This window comes from Dasypus novemcinctus, chromosome 30 (genome assembly GCF_030445035.2).
Source record: "Dasypus novemcinctus isolate mDasNov1 chromosome 30, mDasNov1.1.hap2, whole genome shotgun sequence".
NCBI classification, from domain to species: Eukaryota; Metazoa; Chordata; class Mammalia; order Cingulata; family Dasypodidae; genus Dasypus; species Dasypus novemcinctus.
Genome location: NC_080702.1, coordinates 26,359,210 through 26,374,313, shown reverse-complemented (window position 1 = coordinate 26,374,313; position 15,104 = coordinate 26,359,210). Strand labels below are relative to the sequence as shown.

Below are 15,104 nucleotides of genomic sequence, written 5' to 3'. Positions count from 1 at the left end.
GGGTCGGGGTAGGGGGGATATCGCCCAGGGTCGGGGGGGGGGCGGATATACCCCAGGGTGGGGGGTGAAATACCTCCCGGGGTGGGGGGGGAATACCGCCCGGGGTCGAGGTGGGGGGGGAATACCGCCCGGGGTCGGGGGGGCGGATATCGCCCAGGGTGGGGGGTGGAATACCGCCCGGGGTCGGGGGGGGGAGGATATCGCCCAGGGTGGGGGGTGGAATACAGTCCAGGGTGGGGGGGATACCGCCCGGGGAGGGGGGGGATGCCGCCCGGGGTCGGGGGGTGGGAGGGAATGCCGCCGGGGGGGCGGGGCTGGGCCGGGCGCGCCGTGGGGGCGGGGCGCTGGGGAGGCCCCGGGTGGGCGGCGGGCGAGGCGGGGAGGGGTGGGGGCGGGCCGGGCGCCCCCCGCCGGGCCGGGGCCGGGGCGTGACGTCACGCGGCTGGAAGTGCCCGGCGCGGAGGCGCGGGGGGGGGGGGGGGCGGCGGGCGCGGAGCGGAGCCCGCCAGGCGCGCCGAGCCGCAGCCGGTCCCCCTGCGAGCCCCGCGGGCTGCGGGTCCCCGCCCCAGGCTCGCGCTCTCCCCGCGCCGCCGCCGGGCCGGCCGGGCGCCCCCGAGGGCCGGAGCGCGCGGGCGCGGGGCATGAGGCGGGGGCGCGATGTCGGTGCCGCTGCTCAAGATCGGGGCGCTTCTCAGCACCATGGCCGTGGTCACCAACTGGATGTCGCAGACGCTGCCCTCGCTCGTGGGGCTCAACGGCACCGTGTCCCGCGCGGGCGCCTCGGAGAAAATCGTGAGCGGCCGGCGGCGCGGGGGGCGCTCCCGGGGGTGGGGGGGGGGGGCGTGGTACCCGCCGCCGCAGTCCCCCGGCCCCCGCCCCCTGCCTCGACTTCCCCGCGCGCCGCCGGGGCCGGGGCAAAAGAGGGGGGGGGGGGGCTCCCTCCTGGGGCTCGGGAACGGGGCGCCGAGGCCGAGGGAGCCCCCGGGACCCCCCCGCCTCCGCGCCCTTCCTGACCTGGACGGTCCCCATTATTCCTGCTTATTGGGAGCAGGACGGCGAGCCCTGGCCGAGCGGCAACAACCTACGCGTCTCGCCCCGGCCCCGGGCGGAGGCGGCAGGGGCTGCGGAATTGAGGCTGGGGTCCCTGACTGCGCGGGGCGGAGCAGGAGGGTGCGACTGGCGGCGGTGGTGTGGTGGTGGGAGCCGGGAGGGAACCGTGCCCCCCGAACGGGGCTGTCTCGGGGTGCCCGTTTGGGTCTCCAGGTCTCTGAGAACTTCGTTTTAATTTCTCTCTGCTGTGCTGCTTTCTATTTCTGTCTCTCTCTGTTGCTCTCTCTAACTCTCTCTCTTTTTGCCTGCCCCTCGCTCTCCCTTGCGCGATCCCCACTCCCCCCCACTCCCGTCTCACTGTGAGCTCAATATTTATCCCCATAACTCAACCCCCCCCGGGAAGGCAGACCGGTCTCGGGCTGGGGCAGGGGTCACGCTGTCCCCAGAAACCCCAGGATTGCCTCCCCCATCCCACCCCTCCCCGTCGCACTTCCCTGGCCCCAGAGCTTCCCTGGGTGGGTGGGGCTCGGCCAAAATATTAGCGGATCTCGGTGGCGCTCGAGAGGGGAAGGGGCGCCCTCCCCTGCGAACTCCCCTCAGCCTCTCCCGCTCTGCCTCTCCCTCTTCGCCCCCCTGGTAGTTTCTTCCTCTCGGGGAATCCACCTGGGGCTGGAGTGGCTGGGCCTGAGCTTTCCCTAACTTCTCCAGGTCCCCCCATAGTCCTCTGGCCATCGTGCCTCTTCCGTGCCTCCCGGCGCTGGAAGGAAAGAGCTTTCCTCCCAAAGGTTGCAGGCGAGTGTGTGTGTGGGTGAAGCAGGGTGTCCACTGTGCCCAAGGTTTGCCTGGCACCTGGGGGGGTGGTGGTGGCCTTGGGCTGGGCACAGGTGAGGACTTGCAGCCCCAAATTGTCACACTTGAAGCCAGCAGGCGACGTGGCATCTGTGCACGCCTGTCTCTCCCACTGGGTATCTCGGGTACGTCCTGGTACGTGTTTATCTGTGCGTGTGTTTCGGCCCCTACGTTTCCGTGTGTCTGGGGGGAGGGTGAGTGTGGGGTGAGAGCAGGAGGCTTTTTTGCCGGTGTGGGGTCCGAGTGTGTGAGAGTGGGTCCCAGAGTGAGCGTGGGCGTGTCCCCGAGCGAGTGTGCTAGGATGCCGATGTGTCTGAGTGTGTGCCTGGGTTTGTGTGGACTTCCTGGCTGCACGTGTGCCTATAAGCGTGCGTCAAAATGAGCGTGCCCTTGGGCTTGTGTGCTGAAGTGTAGGTCAGCCTTCTTGCTGGTGCCTTTTGAGGTGTGGGTGTGGGGGGGGGAGATGGTGGCTCATATCAGAAACCAGATTCCCCCGCATTTAAGGTGTGTGAGTCTGTGTCAATGTGTGCGTGTTTTATGTGCAGGGGTGTGTAAAGGAGAGCGTATGGTATGCATCTGGGAAATGTGCATGTAAGTGTGTAAGAGTGTGTCTTAGGGTTATGTGTTTGTGTGTGCATGTGCATGTGCGAGCATGGACATCTGTGTGTGCGAGCATTCTTAAGTGTGTCATGGATGTCTTTGCAAGTAGGTGTGTATGCACACTTGTGAATGTGTGTGTGCCTGCCTTGTATGCGTGTGGGTGGGTTCCTGTATGTGGTGTGTGTTTGCCATACGTGTGGATGTATCTGTGTGCACACACAGACGTGGTCTCCGCTCTCACCCATCTGGAGCTAACAGTACCTTGATGTGGTGCTTCCTCGAAATCACCCACTGAGAACTAACGGCTCCCTGATCCCCACCCCACTCAAGCACTTAGTGTCACCAGGCCTTGCCAGAGGGCTGTGTGGAGTGAGACTCAGGGATGCAGGGTGGGGGCTGTGACACAGAGGGCTGTAGAAAGCGTCTTGGATGTCTGATAGACTTGCACTGGAATCCAGATCCCCCGGACTTGCTAAAAGACTGTGGGCCAGCCATCATGCTGAGCTGTAGGTTTCTCCTCTATAAAATGGGCATAATCCCTACCTCAAAGAACTGTTGTAAGAGAGATCTACCATCCAGCTCCCATCCATCCATCCATCCATCTTTTCACCCACCCATCCATCCTTACACCTATCCTTTCATCCATCCATCCATCCTACCATTCATCTCTCCACCCACCTCTCCATTCATCTATCCATTATCTCTTATCTGTCTCATCTATCCTTCTATACATCATCCTTCCATCCACCCATCCCTCCATCCATTCATTATCCATCAGCCAACATCTCATCTATCCTCTATGCATCCATCCTTTCATCCATCCACTGCTTCTCTCCATCATCCATCCTTCCAACCATTTATTTATTCATTCAACAGAACTATTGAGTGCCTCCTCTATGCTAAGTATGTAGATGCTTAAAGCCCCATCCCAGTGCCTGACATAGTAGATGAGTTAGTTGTAGGATTTTGAGTCAAACATATCTGGGTATGAATTCTGGCCCTGCAGATGACTAGCTGTGTGATCTTGTGGAAATGACTTAATCTCTTCAAGCTCCAATTTCCTCATTAATCAACTAGAGTTCAGAGTTCCCACTAGACTATAAGATGCATGCGAACTTGTACATTTTGTTCTCCATTGAACTCTAAGGCCTGATGCACAGTAGGTCTAAAATAAATATGGTCAAGGGTCTCAATCAGTAATCCCACTTTCTTAAGGATTAGGAAGCACAAATAGAAATGGCCAGATTGTAGTAGGTGCTCAGTAAGGAGCACTTGTAGGAATGGATAGAGTGGGGCATGGGGAGGGGGTGTTACGGGTTTAGAAATTCCCAGAGTCCATGCAGACAGAAGGTTAGAGGCTGGTGTCTGGCTTAATAAAGGACCTCAGTGACCATCTGGCCATGCTTGTGTGGCTTCCCCTTCCCCAATCTGCAGAACCAGTTTAGCCTTCTTGTGATTTCAGACCCCCTCTCAAAAGGAGGGGGCAGGAAGCTGTCGCTGCTCCTACTTTTGGCCAAGTCCCAGCCATAAGCCATCCTGTGGATGGGAGCCTTCAGCGGAAAGCCTCCGCACTTGGGGGTCGTAAATCCAGAACCAGACTAAGAGCTGTCGGCCCCGGTGCCAGCGGCTGCCATCTTTATGGGGCCTGAAGCAGGTTACCTGAATGCCATATGTTATACCCTTGCCTGTTCCCTCTTCCTTAAGGGCTGCGGGAAGGGGAATTTGAGGAAGGATATTCTAGTTTTTGGGAGGATCATTTTCCTCACGGGAGGAGTGGGGAGGGTCTGGGCTGCCATCAGCAAAAGGCAGGGCTTTTTTTCATTTTTATTTTATTTTTTTGTCTTTATTTTTTTTAATGTTATATTAAAAAAAATATGAGGCCCTCATATACCCCTCACCCCCTCACCCCACTCCTCCTATAACCACAACCTCCTCCATCATCATAGGACATTCATTGCACTTGGCGAATACATCTCTGAGCACTGCTGCACCACATGGTCAATGGTCCATATTATAGTTTACACTCTCCCCAAGTCCACCTTTGAGGACTTGCTCATTAAGAACCAAAGCTCAGAGTCCAAAAAGGACAGTTTTCTGGGGGAAAAACCCCAGCTACTGTGTATCAGTAAAGAGTCACAGTTACACTACGGTAACAACCAATCTCAAATCTCAGTGGTTTGCGCAGCACAAGCTTATTTTCGCTCGCACCGTGCATCGTCATTGGCTCTGGGAGTGGGTGGGGGGAGACGCTGTCCATGGTACTGATCCAGGAAACTGGGACGGTGGAGGCTTCGTCATGACTTGATCATTGAGACAGGAAAAGGGGACACAGCAAATCACCCAAACCCACTGGCTCTGAAAACCTCACCCTGGAAGTGACACATGTTACTTTGGCTCACATTTCATCCATCAAAGCATGTTACATGGCCATGCTTAACCTCAAGGAGGATAAGAAGTGTGGCCTTACCATCACTTAGACAGAGTATCTGTGAATATCTGTGAACCCTACACACCAGCCTGCTCCACTGATCCCTCCCATTCTTACCTAAACAACGAGAATTCTCTTAGAGGGTATCTCCATTCATTCACTCATTTATTCAACACGTATTTATTGAGCACCTACAATGTGTGAGGCTCTGTGCTGATTTCCAGGAATAGGAACAATGATCAAGAGAGACAGAATTCCTTGACCTCATGGAACTGACCTTCTAGGAAAGGCAGGGGTTAACACATAAGGATATAGCTAAATCTATATCAGATGGTGGCAAGTGCTTTAAAGGAATCTAAAGTCGATAAAAGGGGGTCGAGAGTGTTTTTTATCGAATGGTCAGGCAGGACTCTGGGGAGGTGACATCTGAGTAGAGACCTGAAGAAAGTGAGAGATGGGCCATTTGGATATCCAGGAAAATAAGTTGCAGCAAGTGCAAAGGCCCTGAGGTAGAAATAGGCTTGGAAATGTGTGAGGAACCCAGCGAGGCTGGAGCAGAGAGAGCAAGAGAAGGAGCAGGAGATGAGGACAGGGAGGGGACTGGAGCACATCACGTATTTGGGGGGGGGGTAGACCTTGTAGAGACTTAAATTTGAATTGCAACTCCCCATATACTGCCATGTTCCCTCCATACTTTATTTTTCTCAATGGAGAAAATGCACCTTCTCTACTCTATATAGTTGACTGCTTTATTTGGTAGCCTGATTCTTCCCACTAGAATGTCAGCTCCACAAGGGCAGGGTTTTTTTTAAGAATCCTGTTTTTGTTGGCTGCTAGAGCCCCTAGGACAAGGCCTAGCACACAGTAGGTGTTCAATAAACACTTATTAGAAATGAACATATTAATGAAGAAATGGGCTGTTATGAGGGTTCTAAGCAGAAGAGGATGCCCTCTGCCATGATGTGGGGGAGGACAGACTGCGGGTGCAAGGGTGGGAGTCGGAGACCAGGCAAGAGGACACTGCCTCGGTCCAGTGCGTGACGATGGAGGCTAGACCAGAGTGGGAGCCACCGGTGTGGAAATAGGTGCGTGCTGGATTTGACTCACACCTGCCAGATGCACCTGTTCCCAAATGAGGACTTGCAGCTTCTGCTCAAACCCGTTGAAGTGTGAGGAAAGATTTACTGAGATGTCCCCTGAGTCCCCCCAGCTAAAGTGCCCTCCCTATTATATGAACTGATTCTATGTTCTGCCCCAAAACTCCTAATCATCTGGAGTCATCTTGGTAATTATTTGTTTACCATCAGCAAAATCAAAGTACCTTGTCTCTCTTGTTCATGACTGATACCTTCCCGTCTCTGGCAGTTGGTATTTTCTGAATGGTCTCAGTTCTTCTCTGCAAGACCACTGCCTCTTCTTCCTCCTGTTAACACCCTTGAGGTTTTTGTTTTTAGCAACCAAGTATATTTTCTTTTCTTTTTTTTCTGCTTTATTTTTTTAAAATGGTACATTAAAAAATATGAGGTCCCCATATACCCCTCACCCCCCTCACCCCAGTATTTCTGTATCCCCCAGATCTTCTCCCATGACTTAAAAGCCCTTGTTTAAAAGGCTTTTTTCCCCTGCATGTCTTTCACTTTTTGCATTGCTATCCTATGAGTGAATGTGCATGTTGTCAACTTCTCACGTAACGGCGTGGCCTGGTCTCCTCACCAAAGGACAACTTGCAGTCCTTGAGCGCCTGCTGTGTGCCAAAGCCGGCTGAGAACAAGATACAGACAGCCCCTTCCCTCCCTTTGCAGGGAGACGTGGTGAACACACGGGCATGCAAACGGCATACAATGACTGCCTGGCAGAAGCCACGAAGGAGAAAGATACGGCGCCATGAGGGCAGGGACGGGGGTGGGTGGCCAGGGAAGGCTGCTCGAGGTGGAGGCCGAGAGAACAGGGTGTGTGAAGGTGTTGTGGGTGGGAAGGCAGGTGGCGTGTTTGGGGGCCTGGGGAGGTGGGCAGGGGTCTCAGCGCAGCGGGGTGGCTGGCTCAGTCCACCCCAAGCTTGATGCCCACGTGCAGAAATGGCGCGGCCCCGGTCAGCACCAGGGACAGCGCCGCGGGCGGTTGTTCCCGGCTGCTTCCTGAGAGATCCAGGCACTGGGAGTCGGATGAGCTGCTGGATGTGTCTCCTGGGAGACGGAAAGCATCCGAAGCCGTGAGGCCAGGGTCTACCCGTGGCCCCCTTGGTTTCCAGACTGCCTCTTTCTGCTTGTCTCAGTCTTGCTGTCTTATTTTTTCATCCATCTTTTTGAGCTTTTCTGTCCCATCAACTATCTTGATTCTTCTCTCTCTGTCTTGACAGGAGACCCTCGAAACACGTCGGTCGAGTGACTCTCGATGATTCTCTGTCGCCTTGATGTGTGCGTCTTGTTGCTCTGTCCTTCTGTCTCTCTGCCCCTGAGTCTGTTTCATCCTGTTTGTGTGTGTCCCTGTCTTTTTCTCTGCCTCTGTGTGTCTGTTTCCATATCTCTTTCTCTCTCTGGCACTGGGTCTCCGTATCACCGTAGTGGCTGGATCATTGCAGGTGGGAGAGAAACTAGAGTTCTCAGGTCCCACAGGGCTCCTGAAAGGGGGCGTTAGAAAGGATTCGGTGAGTAGGAAAGGAGGAGTGACTAGAAGCCCCTGAGAGCCCCAGGGTAGGGTCTGGGGTGTCTGGATCCCTTGGGGGTGGGGGTCAGGGTGGGAGGTCATCCAAGCACCAGGAGGACCCCCACCCCTGCAGCCCCCATCCTCACTCCACCCCGCAGCCGAGCAGGGCGTCTCTAGGACCCAGCCGTCAGGCCCCAGCTCTGGCTCCAGGAAGGAACAGCTGTCCGAGGCTGCAGCTGCAGAAGCTCATTTTGAACAAGGGAGATGATTGCGGGAGTGATTGGGGGAGGGTGAGGAAAAGGGGGGGGGGGCGCGTAGCTAGGGCCAAAGAGGAATCAGGCTTGCTTGTTCTGCTCCTGCAGCGGGTGGCTTGCCCAGGAGAGAGCGAGGCCGGGGTGAGGCAGGGAAAGGAGTTTCTGCCAGCCATAGGTCGTCTGTCTGTGCCGGCCCTCCCGATTGTGAAGTTTCCCTGCCTGTCTCTGAATGGACTTTACATCTCTCTCTCCGTGTTTCAGGGCCCATCTCTGGGTGTCACTGGCCCCTTTCTGGATCTCTCTGCCGTATCCCTTGTTCTCCCTGCTGCCTCTCGCCCTGTGTTTCAGTTTCCCCGTCTCTCTGTGCCTGTACCTCTCTGCCTCCCACTCCACCTGGGTCTCTGGGTATCTCTGAGCCTCCCTGCCCGTCTCCTGGCGCCGCCTTTGTTAGCAGAAGCGCCGTGAAGGTTCCAGCGGCCCTTTGGAGTGCTCTTTCTATTCTTGTTGTTTCTGCCGTACTCCAGGGGCTGGAGACCAACAGAGGCGGCGTATTCCCAGGAAACCGAAGGGAATCCTGTCCTTCCGTAGGGGGATATTTACAAAGATATCTCAATTAGGACTAATGAATTAAGCCAGCCACTTCCCCTGCCCTCTCCTCCACCCTGTGGTCCCGCAGCCTCCCGGGAGACGAACCAGCCAATGAGTGGATGGCGGAGCCTTCTGCTCAGTCAGTGTCTCGATGTTTAATTTATCACAGCCTTTCTCTCCACTGCCCCATCAATCCACCTGGAAGGGCACAGTGGCGGGGAGTGCGCCGCCTTGGCCGGGGGGAGGCTCGAGACCCGCCTGCCCCCTCGAGCGCGAGAGCCCGTGTTGGAGCCTGACCCTCCGTGTCAGGCCGCGCCACCGCACTCTGAATGTGTCGGGCACGACATCGTGGCCGAGACGCCCCTTTGGATCAATCGCGATTGCCACCGGGTGTACTTGAGCCCGTGGGACGTGTTAGAGCACATCAGAGCAACATCTGATCATGGCGAGGCGTGCCTGAGCGTCGGGAGACGTCAGGGCCGTGGAGCACATGGGAGAATGTGGCGCGTGTGCCTCCCGGCCCAGGCTGAGACCTGTGCTTGCAGGTGAAGCATCTCATACGGGAGGCCAGACGTCTCTCCTCCTGCTGGTTATGTCTTTGCAGGTCCCCCTGGCAGGGATTGCAGAGGTATTATGGGATCTACAGCTCCCACGAGGACCTGGTCAGACCCTCTGGTTAGACCCTCTGATACCCACAGGGCTGGGTTCCAGTTCTTGATGACTTACTGACTCCTTGAATGTGTGACTTCAGGGTCCCCAGTTTCCCTATCACGATAGCCCCATCGGGCCCCTTAAATCCCACGTCACCCCGCCCCTGCCTGCTCCTCAAAGTTTGCTTTCTAAGCACGAAACCCTCAGTGTAATGACCCGCCCCAAACTGGGGCCCTCAGTAAACAAAGGGCTGACTCAGCCTTCAGGTCAAGGCTCGCCTGATGATGCAATCTTAATTGCAGTGCCCAGCAAGGTAAGGCAGCCTTCCGTGCCACGGCACGTCTGGTGAGGCAGGTTGGCGTTGGGGCCATAAACGGATCTTGGAAGGTGACTCAGGGTCTGTGGACCGGTGGCGACAGCTGGTGCAGTGGGCAGGAAGGGGCATTGACTCCTTCGGTAAGCTCACGCTGGCTATTGCCGGGAGGCCAGGAGCTCCCCCTCTGGCTATTCCCAGAGACCAGGATTCCCCAACCCCGCCGGCCGCTGGTTCGCTCCACCGGCCCTTGTGAGTGCCGTGTGACCTCGGCGGGACACGGGGCTTATTAGGAAAGCATAAATTCTGCAGGAACGTTCCAGGACTGCCTGCAATGCTGATGAGTTAATCAAGGAGACCTCGGAGGGCAGCTGACGGAACGTACACAGATGTCAGCTTCTCTCGAGGAGGGTGTGGGAATGTGCGCCAGTACAGGTAGGTGGACGCAAATGGACACGGAGAATTCTACCGGGAAGGGGTCTCGGGGTTGCCAGGCTGCTGAGGCAGAGAACGCGGTCGGTTGGCTTATAAGAGAGGAATTTATTGGCTCATGGTTCGGGAGGTTAGAAACCCAGGTGTCCCCGAGGCCATGCTTTCCCCCTGAAAGCTGCAGCATTCTGGGGCTGCCTTGTCACCTCCTTGGTGCACCTCGATTTGCATCTCTGCCTCTATCACATGGCGATGTCCTTGGCCCCCTCCTGTGTCTTTCTCTGGTTTTTGGCTTTTTTTTTTTTTAATAAGGCCTCCAGTCATACAGATTAAAGCCCACCCTGAGTCAGTTTAGCCATACCTAAATAGGATCTTTGGAGATCCTATTCAAGAAGGAGTCCACACCTTAATTTTTTTAAAGACTTATTTTTTATTTCTCTCCCCTTCCTCTCCCCGCCCCCCATTGTCTGCTCTCTGTGTCCATTCGCCGTGTGTTCCTCTGTGCCCTCTTGCATTCTTGTCAGTGGCACCAGGAATCTGTGTCTCTTTTTGTGGCATCATCTTGCTGCATCAGCTCTCCGTGTGTGTGGCGCCACTCCTGGGCAGGATGCACTTTTTTCGTGCTGGGCGGCTCTCCTTGCGGGGTACACTCCTTGCACGTGGGGCTCCCCTATGCAGGGGACACCCCTGTGTGACATGGCATTCCTTCCGTGCATCAGCACTGCGCGTGGGTCAGCTCACCACATGGGCCAGGAGGCCCTGGGTTTGAACCCTGGACCTCCCACATGGTAGGCAGACGCTCTATCCATTGAGCCAAATCCGCTTCCCCGCACCTTACTTGATAATACATCTGCAAAAGGTCCTGTGTGCAAATGAGCTCACACCCAAAGGAACATGGACGAAGACAAAGAAACTGTCTTTTGTTGGCGGACAAGATTCTGCAGAAGGACACTTGTGTTCTTTTTTTTTTTTTTTTTTTTTTTTTTTAAAGATTTATTTATTTATTTAATTTCCCCCCCTCCCCTGGTTGTCTGTTCTTGGTGTCTATTTGCTGCGTCTTGTTTCTTTGTCCGCTTCTGTTGTCATCAGCCAACACGGGAAGTGTGGGCGGCGCCATTCCTGGGCAGGCTGCTCTTTCTTTTCACGCTGGGCGGCTTTCCTCACGGGCGCACTCCTTGCGCGTGGGGCTCCCCACGCGGGGGACACCCTTGCGTGGCACGGCACTCCTTGCGCGCATCAGCACTGCGCATGGCCAGCTCCACACGGGTCAAGGAGGCCCGGGGTTTGAACCGCGGACCTCCCATATGGTAGACGGACGCCCTAACCACTGGGCCAAAGTCCGTTTCCCTGACACTTGTGTTCTTGAAGGCGCTCAGATGTGTACCATGTCTCGCTCAATGCCTGTGGCTTCCGGATGGACAAAGTAGCACACAGGTGGACATAGGTACTTGGAGAGATGTGTATACCCGTGTGACGGGCACACACACTGGCACGTGGTGGCAGAGTCATTTGTAGATACGGGCAGTGTGTCCTTACCTACACAGCTGAAGTATCGTGGCAGATAACCAAAGACAAAAGCAGAAAAGAGACACAGATGTATCCGGGGTATAGATACAGAGAGTCATGATGCCTGTTGACTTGGCTTTTTATTTTAATTTTTAAAGGAGTTTTCTTGAGATATAGTAACATACCATACAATCTATCCGGTGATTTTCAGTATGATCACGGGGTTGTACATTCATCACCACAAAAGAGTTTGGAACAATTTCTGTACTCCAAAAGCCTGTTGAAGTGGGGACTCACAGATTGCACTCAAAGTGTGTGCAAGTGGAATGTCATGAAAATGTCCCCACGAAGTGAACGGTCATGGGTACCGGCAGGACACAGGCGCACATGCACACATGCTTGTGATGCGCGCTGGCATTCACCTGGCTGTACCCAAATGTGCACAGGTGTACCTGGCTGGGCTCAGGTGTGCTCAGGTGGTCACAGGGACCCGTGGCTAAAACCAGTGGCCACGGGATCCCCCAGGGACCCCAGGCCCAGAGCAAGAGTGATGAGCCCCCAGACATGCCTTGGACTCCTGGCAGAGTGAGTCCACAAAGCCAGCAAGGGTAGCCTCGGAACTGCCCCCTGGCCCTGCTCAGATGGTGGAGGGACGTCTGGAGGCATAGGGATGGCTGGGAGACCCAGCAATGCCATCTGGGGATCCAGATCCCTGGGTCCAGCCTCCTCACCAGGGGTTCTGAGCAGAGATTCTCCCCCATCCCTCAGAGCTAGTTCTGGGGTTGATGCGTGCAAACGGCTTGGAGGGCCCCCGTGCGTGTCAGAGACCATTGCTACCATTGTGTAGAATTGTCCTCACCACTCTAAGTGGTCTCTGGGTTCTCCTCGAAATTCAGAGAGATCTAGCCTAAGTGTCCAGTGCTCCAGGTTTCCTTCTCAGCCCTCTGCTTGTTCCTGCGTCCACGCTGGTGTCCCCCCAGCCTTCCAGCTTCATCTCTTCTCTCCTGGTCAGTTCTTGTTTTTTTGTGTTTTTTTGTCTTTATTTATTTTTTTACTATTACGTTCAAAAAATATGAGGTCCCCATATACCCCCCGCCCCCCTCACCCCACTCCTCCCCGTATAACAACCCTCTCCTCCAGCATTATGAGACATTCATTGCATTTGGTGAATACATCTCTGAGCATCGCTGCACCTCATGGTCAATGGCCCACACTCTCCCACAGTCCACCCAGTGAGCCAGGGGAGGACATACAATGTCCGGTCACTGTCCCCGCAGCACCACCCAGGACAACTCCAAGTCCCAAAATGCCCCCACATCACATCTCTTCCTCCCACTCCGTACCCCCAGCAGCCATCATGGCTGCTTTCTCCACACCAAGGCCCCATTTTCTTCGATTACTAATCACAATAGTTCATGAATAGATTATCAGTAAGTCCGCTCTAATCCATACTCTATTCCTCCATCTGTGGACCTTGGATTGGTTGTGTCCATTCCACATCTATATCAAGAGGGGGCTTAGATTCCACATGGATGCTGGATGCAATCCTCCTGCTTTCAGTTGTAGGCGCTCTTGGCTCCCTGGTGTGGTGGTTGACCTTCTTCACCTCCATCTTAGCTGAGTGGGGTAAGCCCAATAAACCAGAGTGTAGGAGCTGAAGTCTGTTGAGGCTCAGGGCCTGGCTATCTCCTGGTCTCCTGGTCAGTTCTTCACGGTCATCACCACCCCTTCCCTTCCCAGTTGTCGTCCTCACCATTATAAGTGTTCTGTGGGTTCTCCTTGAAGTTCAGAGAGATCTAACCTAAGTGTCCAGTGCTCCAGATTTCCTTCTCAGCCCTCTGCTTGTTCCCGCGTCCACGCTGGTGTCCCCCCAGCCTTCCAGCTTCATCTCTTCTCTCCCGTTCAGTTCTTTATGGTCATTACCACCCCTCCCCTTCCCAGGTTTCTTCCCTCACTCTGTGGCCCTTCCCTGACTTCTCCATTCCCATTTGCCTCCGAACATCACAGCTCCAGCCTGCCTGCCTTGGAGGGTGGGTGTCAGAGAGTCTGGAATAGAAATCCACTTAAACTGGCCCACAGAAGTGGGAGGTTTATATAAGGAAAGCGAGAAATTTTGTAAAATCCAACGGCCGGGGCTCCAGGGTTTTGGAACATCCTTGATCATTCAGTCATTCACTGTTTATCAATCCAGTTCATAAGAGTTTACTGTGCACCTACTAGGTACCGGGTGGGCAAGACAGAAAAGCGCTTACTTGTATGGAAGTTTTAGTGGGAAGAGACCAGTAAGAAACAAACAAGAAATTATTGCACAGTTGAGCCAGGGTACAGCTCTGCTCCTGAGTCTCCCTGCTCATCAGTGTCCCACCCCCGTCCTTGGAACGCCTTCGTTTCTGCCCCCCTCACTTCAGCCTGCACCCAGCTCTGGGTTTCTGCAACCCCAACACCCCTCCGACCCACCCACCCACCCCTGTGATCACTATGGCTCTTCAGCTCTGTGGTCCCACACCTTTTAGTCACCTGCCGAGGTGTCCCAAGTCCATCTTCCCCGGCTGGAGGGTTTGGCTATTTCAGCATGTACCAGGAATCTACTTTTTTGGTCAGTTAGCTGAGCCTGGGTGCCTGGGTCACCTGGGAAAATAAGGTTATGGAGCTGTCCTACTCAGGAGGAATGTCTGGTGGGAGCCTTCTCTGGGAAGGGATGTTGGGAGGGAGATGATGGTAGACATATTCATTCATTCATTCATTCACTCAACTGAGAGCCTAGTGTCAGCCAGGCACTGTAGTAGGTGCTGAGACACAGCTGTGAATATGACATACTCTGCCCCCCTCAATCTTTTCTTTTTTAAAGATTTATTTATTTTCCCCCCTTCCCCTCCTCCCGCCCTGCTGTTTTTGCTGTCCATGTTGTCTTCCCTTCTCATTTTCTCTCCTCTAGGATTCACCGGGATTCGATCCTGGGTACCTCTGATGTGGAGAGAGGTTCCCTGTCAATTGCGCCACCTCAGTTCCTGGTCTCTGCTGCGCTTCACCTTGACTCTCCCTTTGTCTCTCTCTTGATGCGTCATCATCTTGCTCCATGACTCACACAGGCACTCGCACGAGCGCTGGCTCACCGCGCAGGCATGCTTTCTCTTCTTCTTTTTCACTAGGAGGCCCCAGGGATCAAACCCGGGTCCTCCCATATGGTAGGTGGAAGCCCTATCACTTGAGCCACATCCACTTGCCCCCCCTCAATCTCAATCTCAATCTCGTAAGCAGATAAATAATCAAGTTCACGTTGGATAGATAAGTGCTGTACAGGAAATAACAGAGACATGAAGAGAATGAGTAGGGGAGCTTCCTTATGTTGGGAGATGGGGAGAGGCTCTTGGGGAGAAACATTTGAGCAGAGACAGATGAGAAGGTCCTGGGAAGAACTGGGAGAAGGAACTGCAAGTGCAAAGGCCCTGTGGTGGGTTCTGGAGGGTGGCTGGAGATGGGGAGCCCATGAGATTGCACAGGTTGGCAGGGGATACTGCGTGCAGACGCTTTCAGGTCACCGTGGGTTGTTTGTATCTATTCTAAAGGCAGTGGGCAGTTGGCGGTGGAGAGGAGTGCCACGATCTGATTCACTTTTTAAAATGATCCCTCTAACTGCTGTGTTGGGGAATGCGTTCCAGAAGGTAAAGATGGAAGCAGGGAGATAGGGAGGAGGTGACTGCAATAGTCCGAGCAGGAGCCGGTGGTCAGTGAGCCAGGCTAGAGGCAGCCAGGGTGGTGGGCATTGGGCAGATGCAGCACATGGTTTAGAAGC

General features: G+C 54.9%; 1 protein-coding gene across 1 annotated transcript in view; it reads left to right on the top strand.

The window, feature by feature from the left end:
- The first annotated feature begins 657 nt into the window (after positions 1-657).
- The window catches only part of OLFM2 (olfactomedin 2), a 69,756-nt gene continuing 55,309 nt past the window's right edge, over positions 658-15,104 (top strand). Inside the window, exon 1 of the mRNA XM_058290241.1 lies at positions 658-792. Coding sequence (XP_058146224.1) covers positions 658-792 — 135 coding nt within the window. The remainder of the gene's footprint in view (positions 793-15,104) is intronic.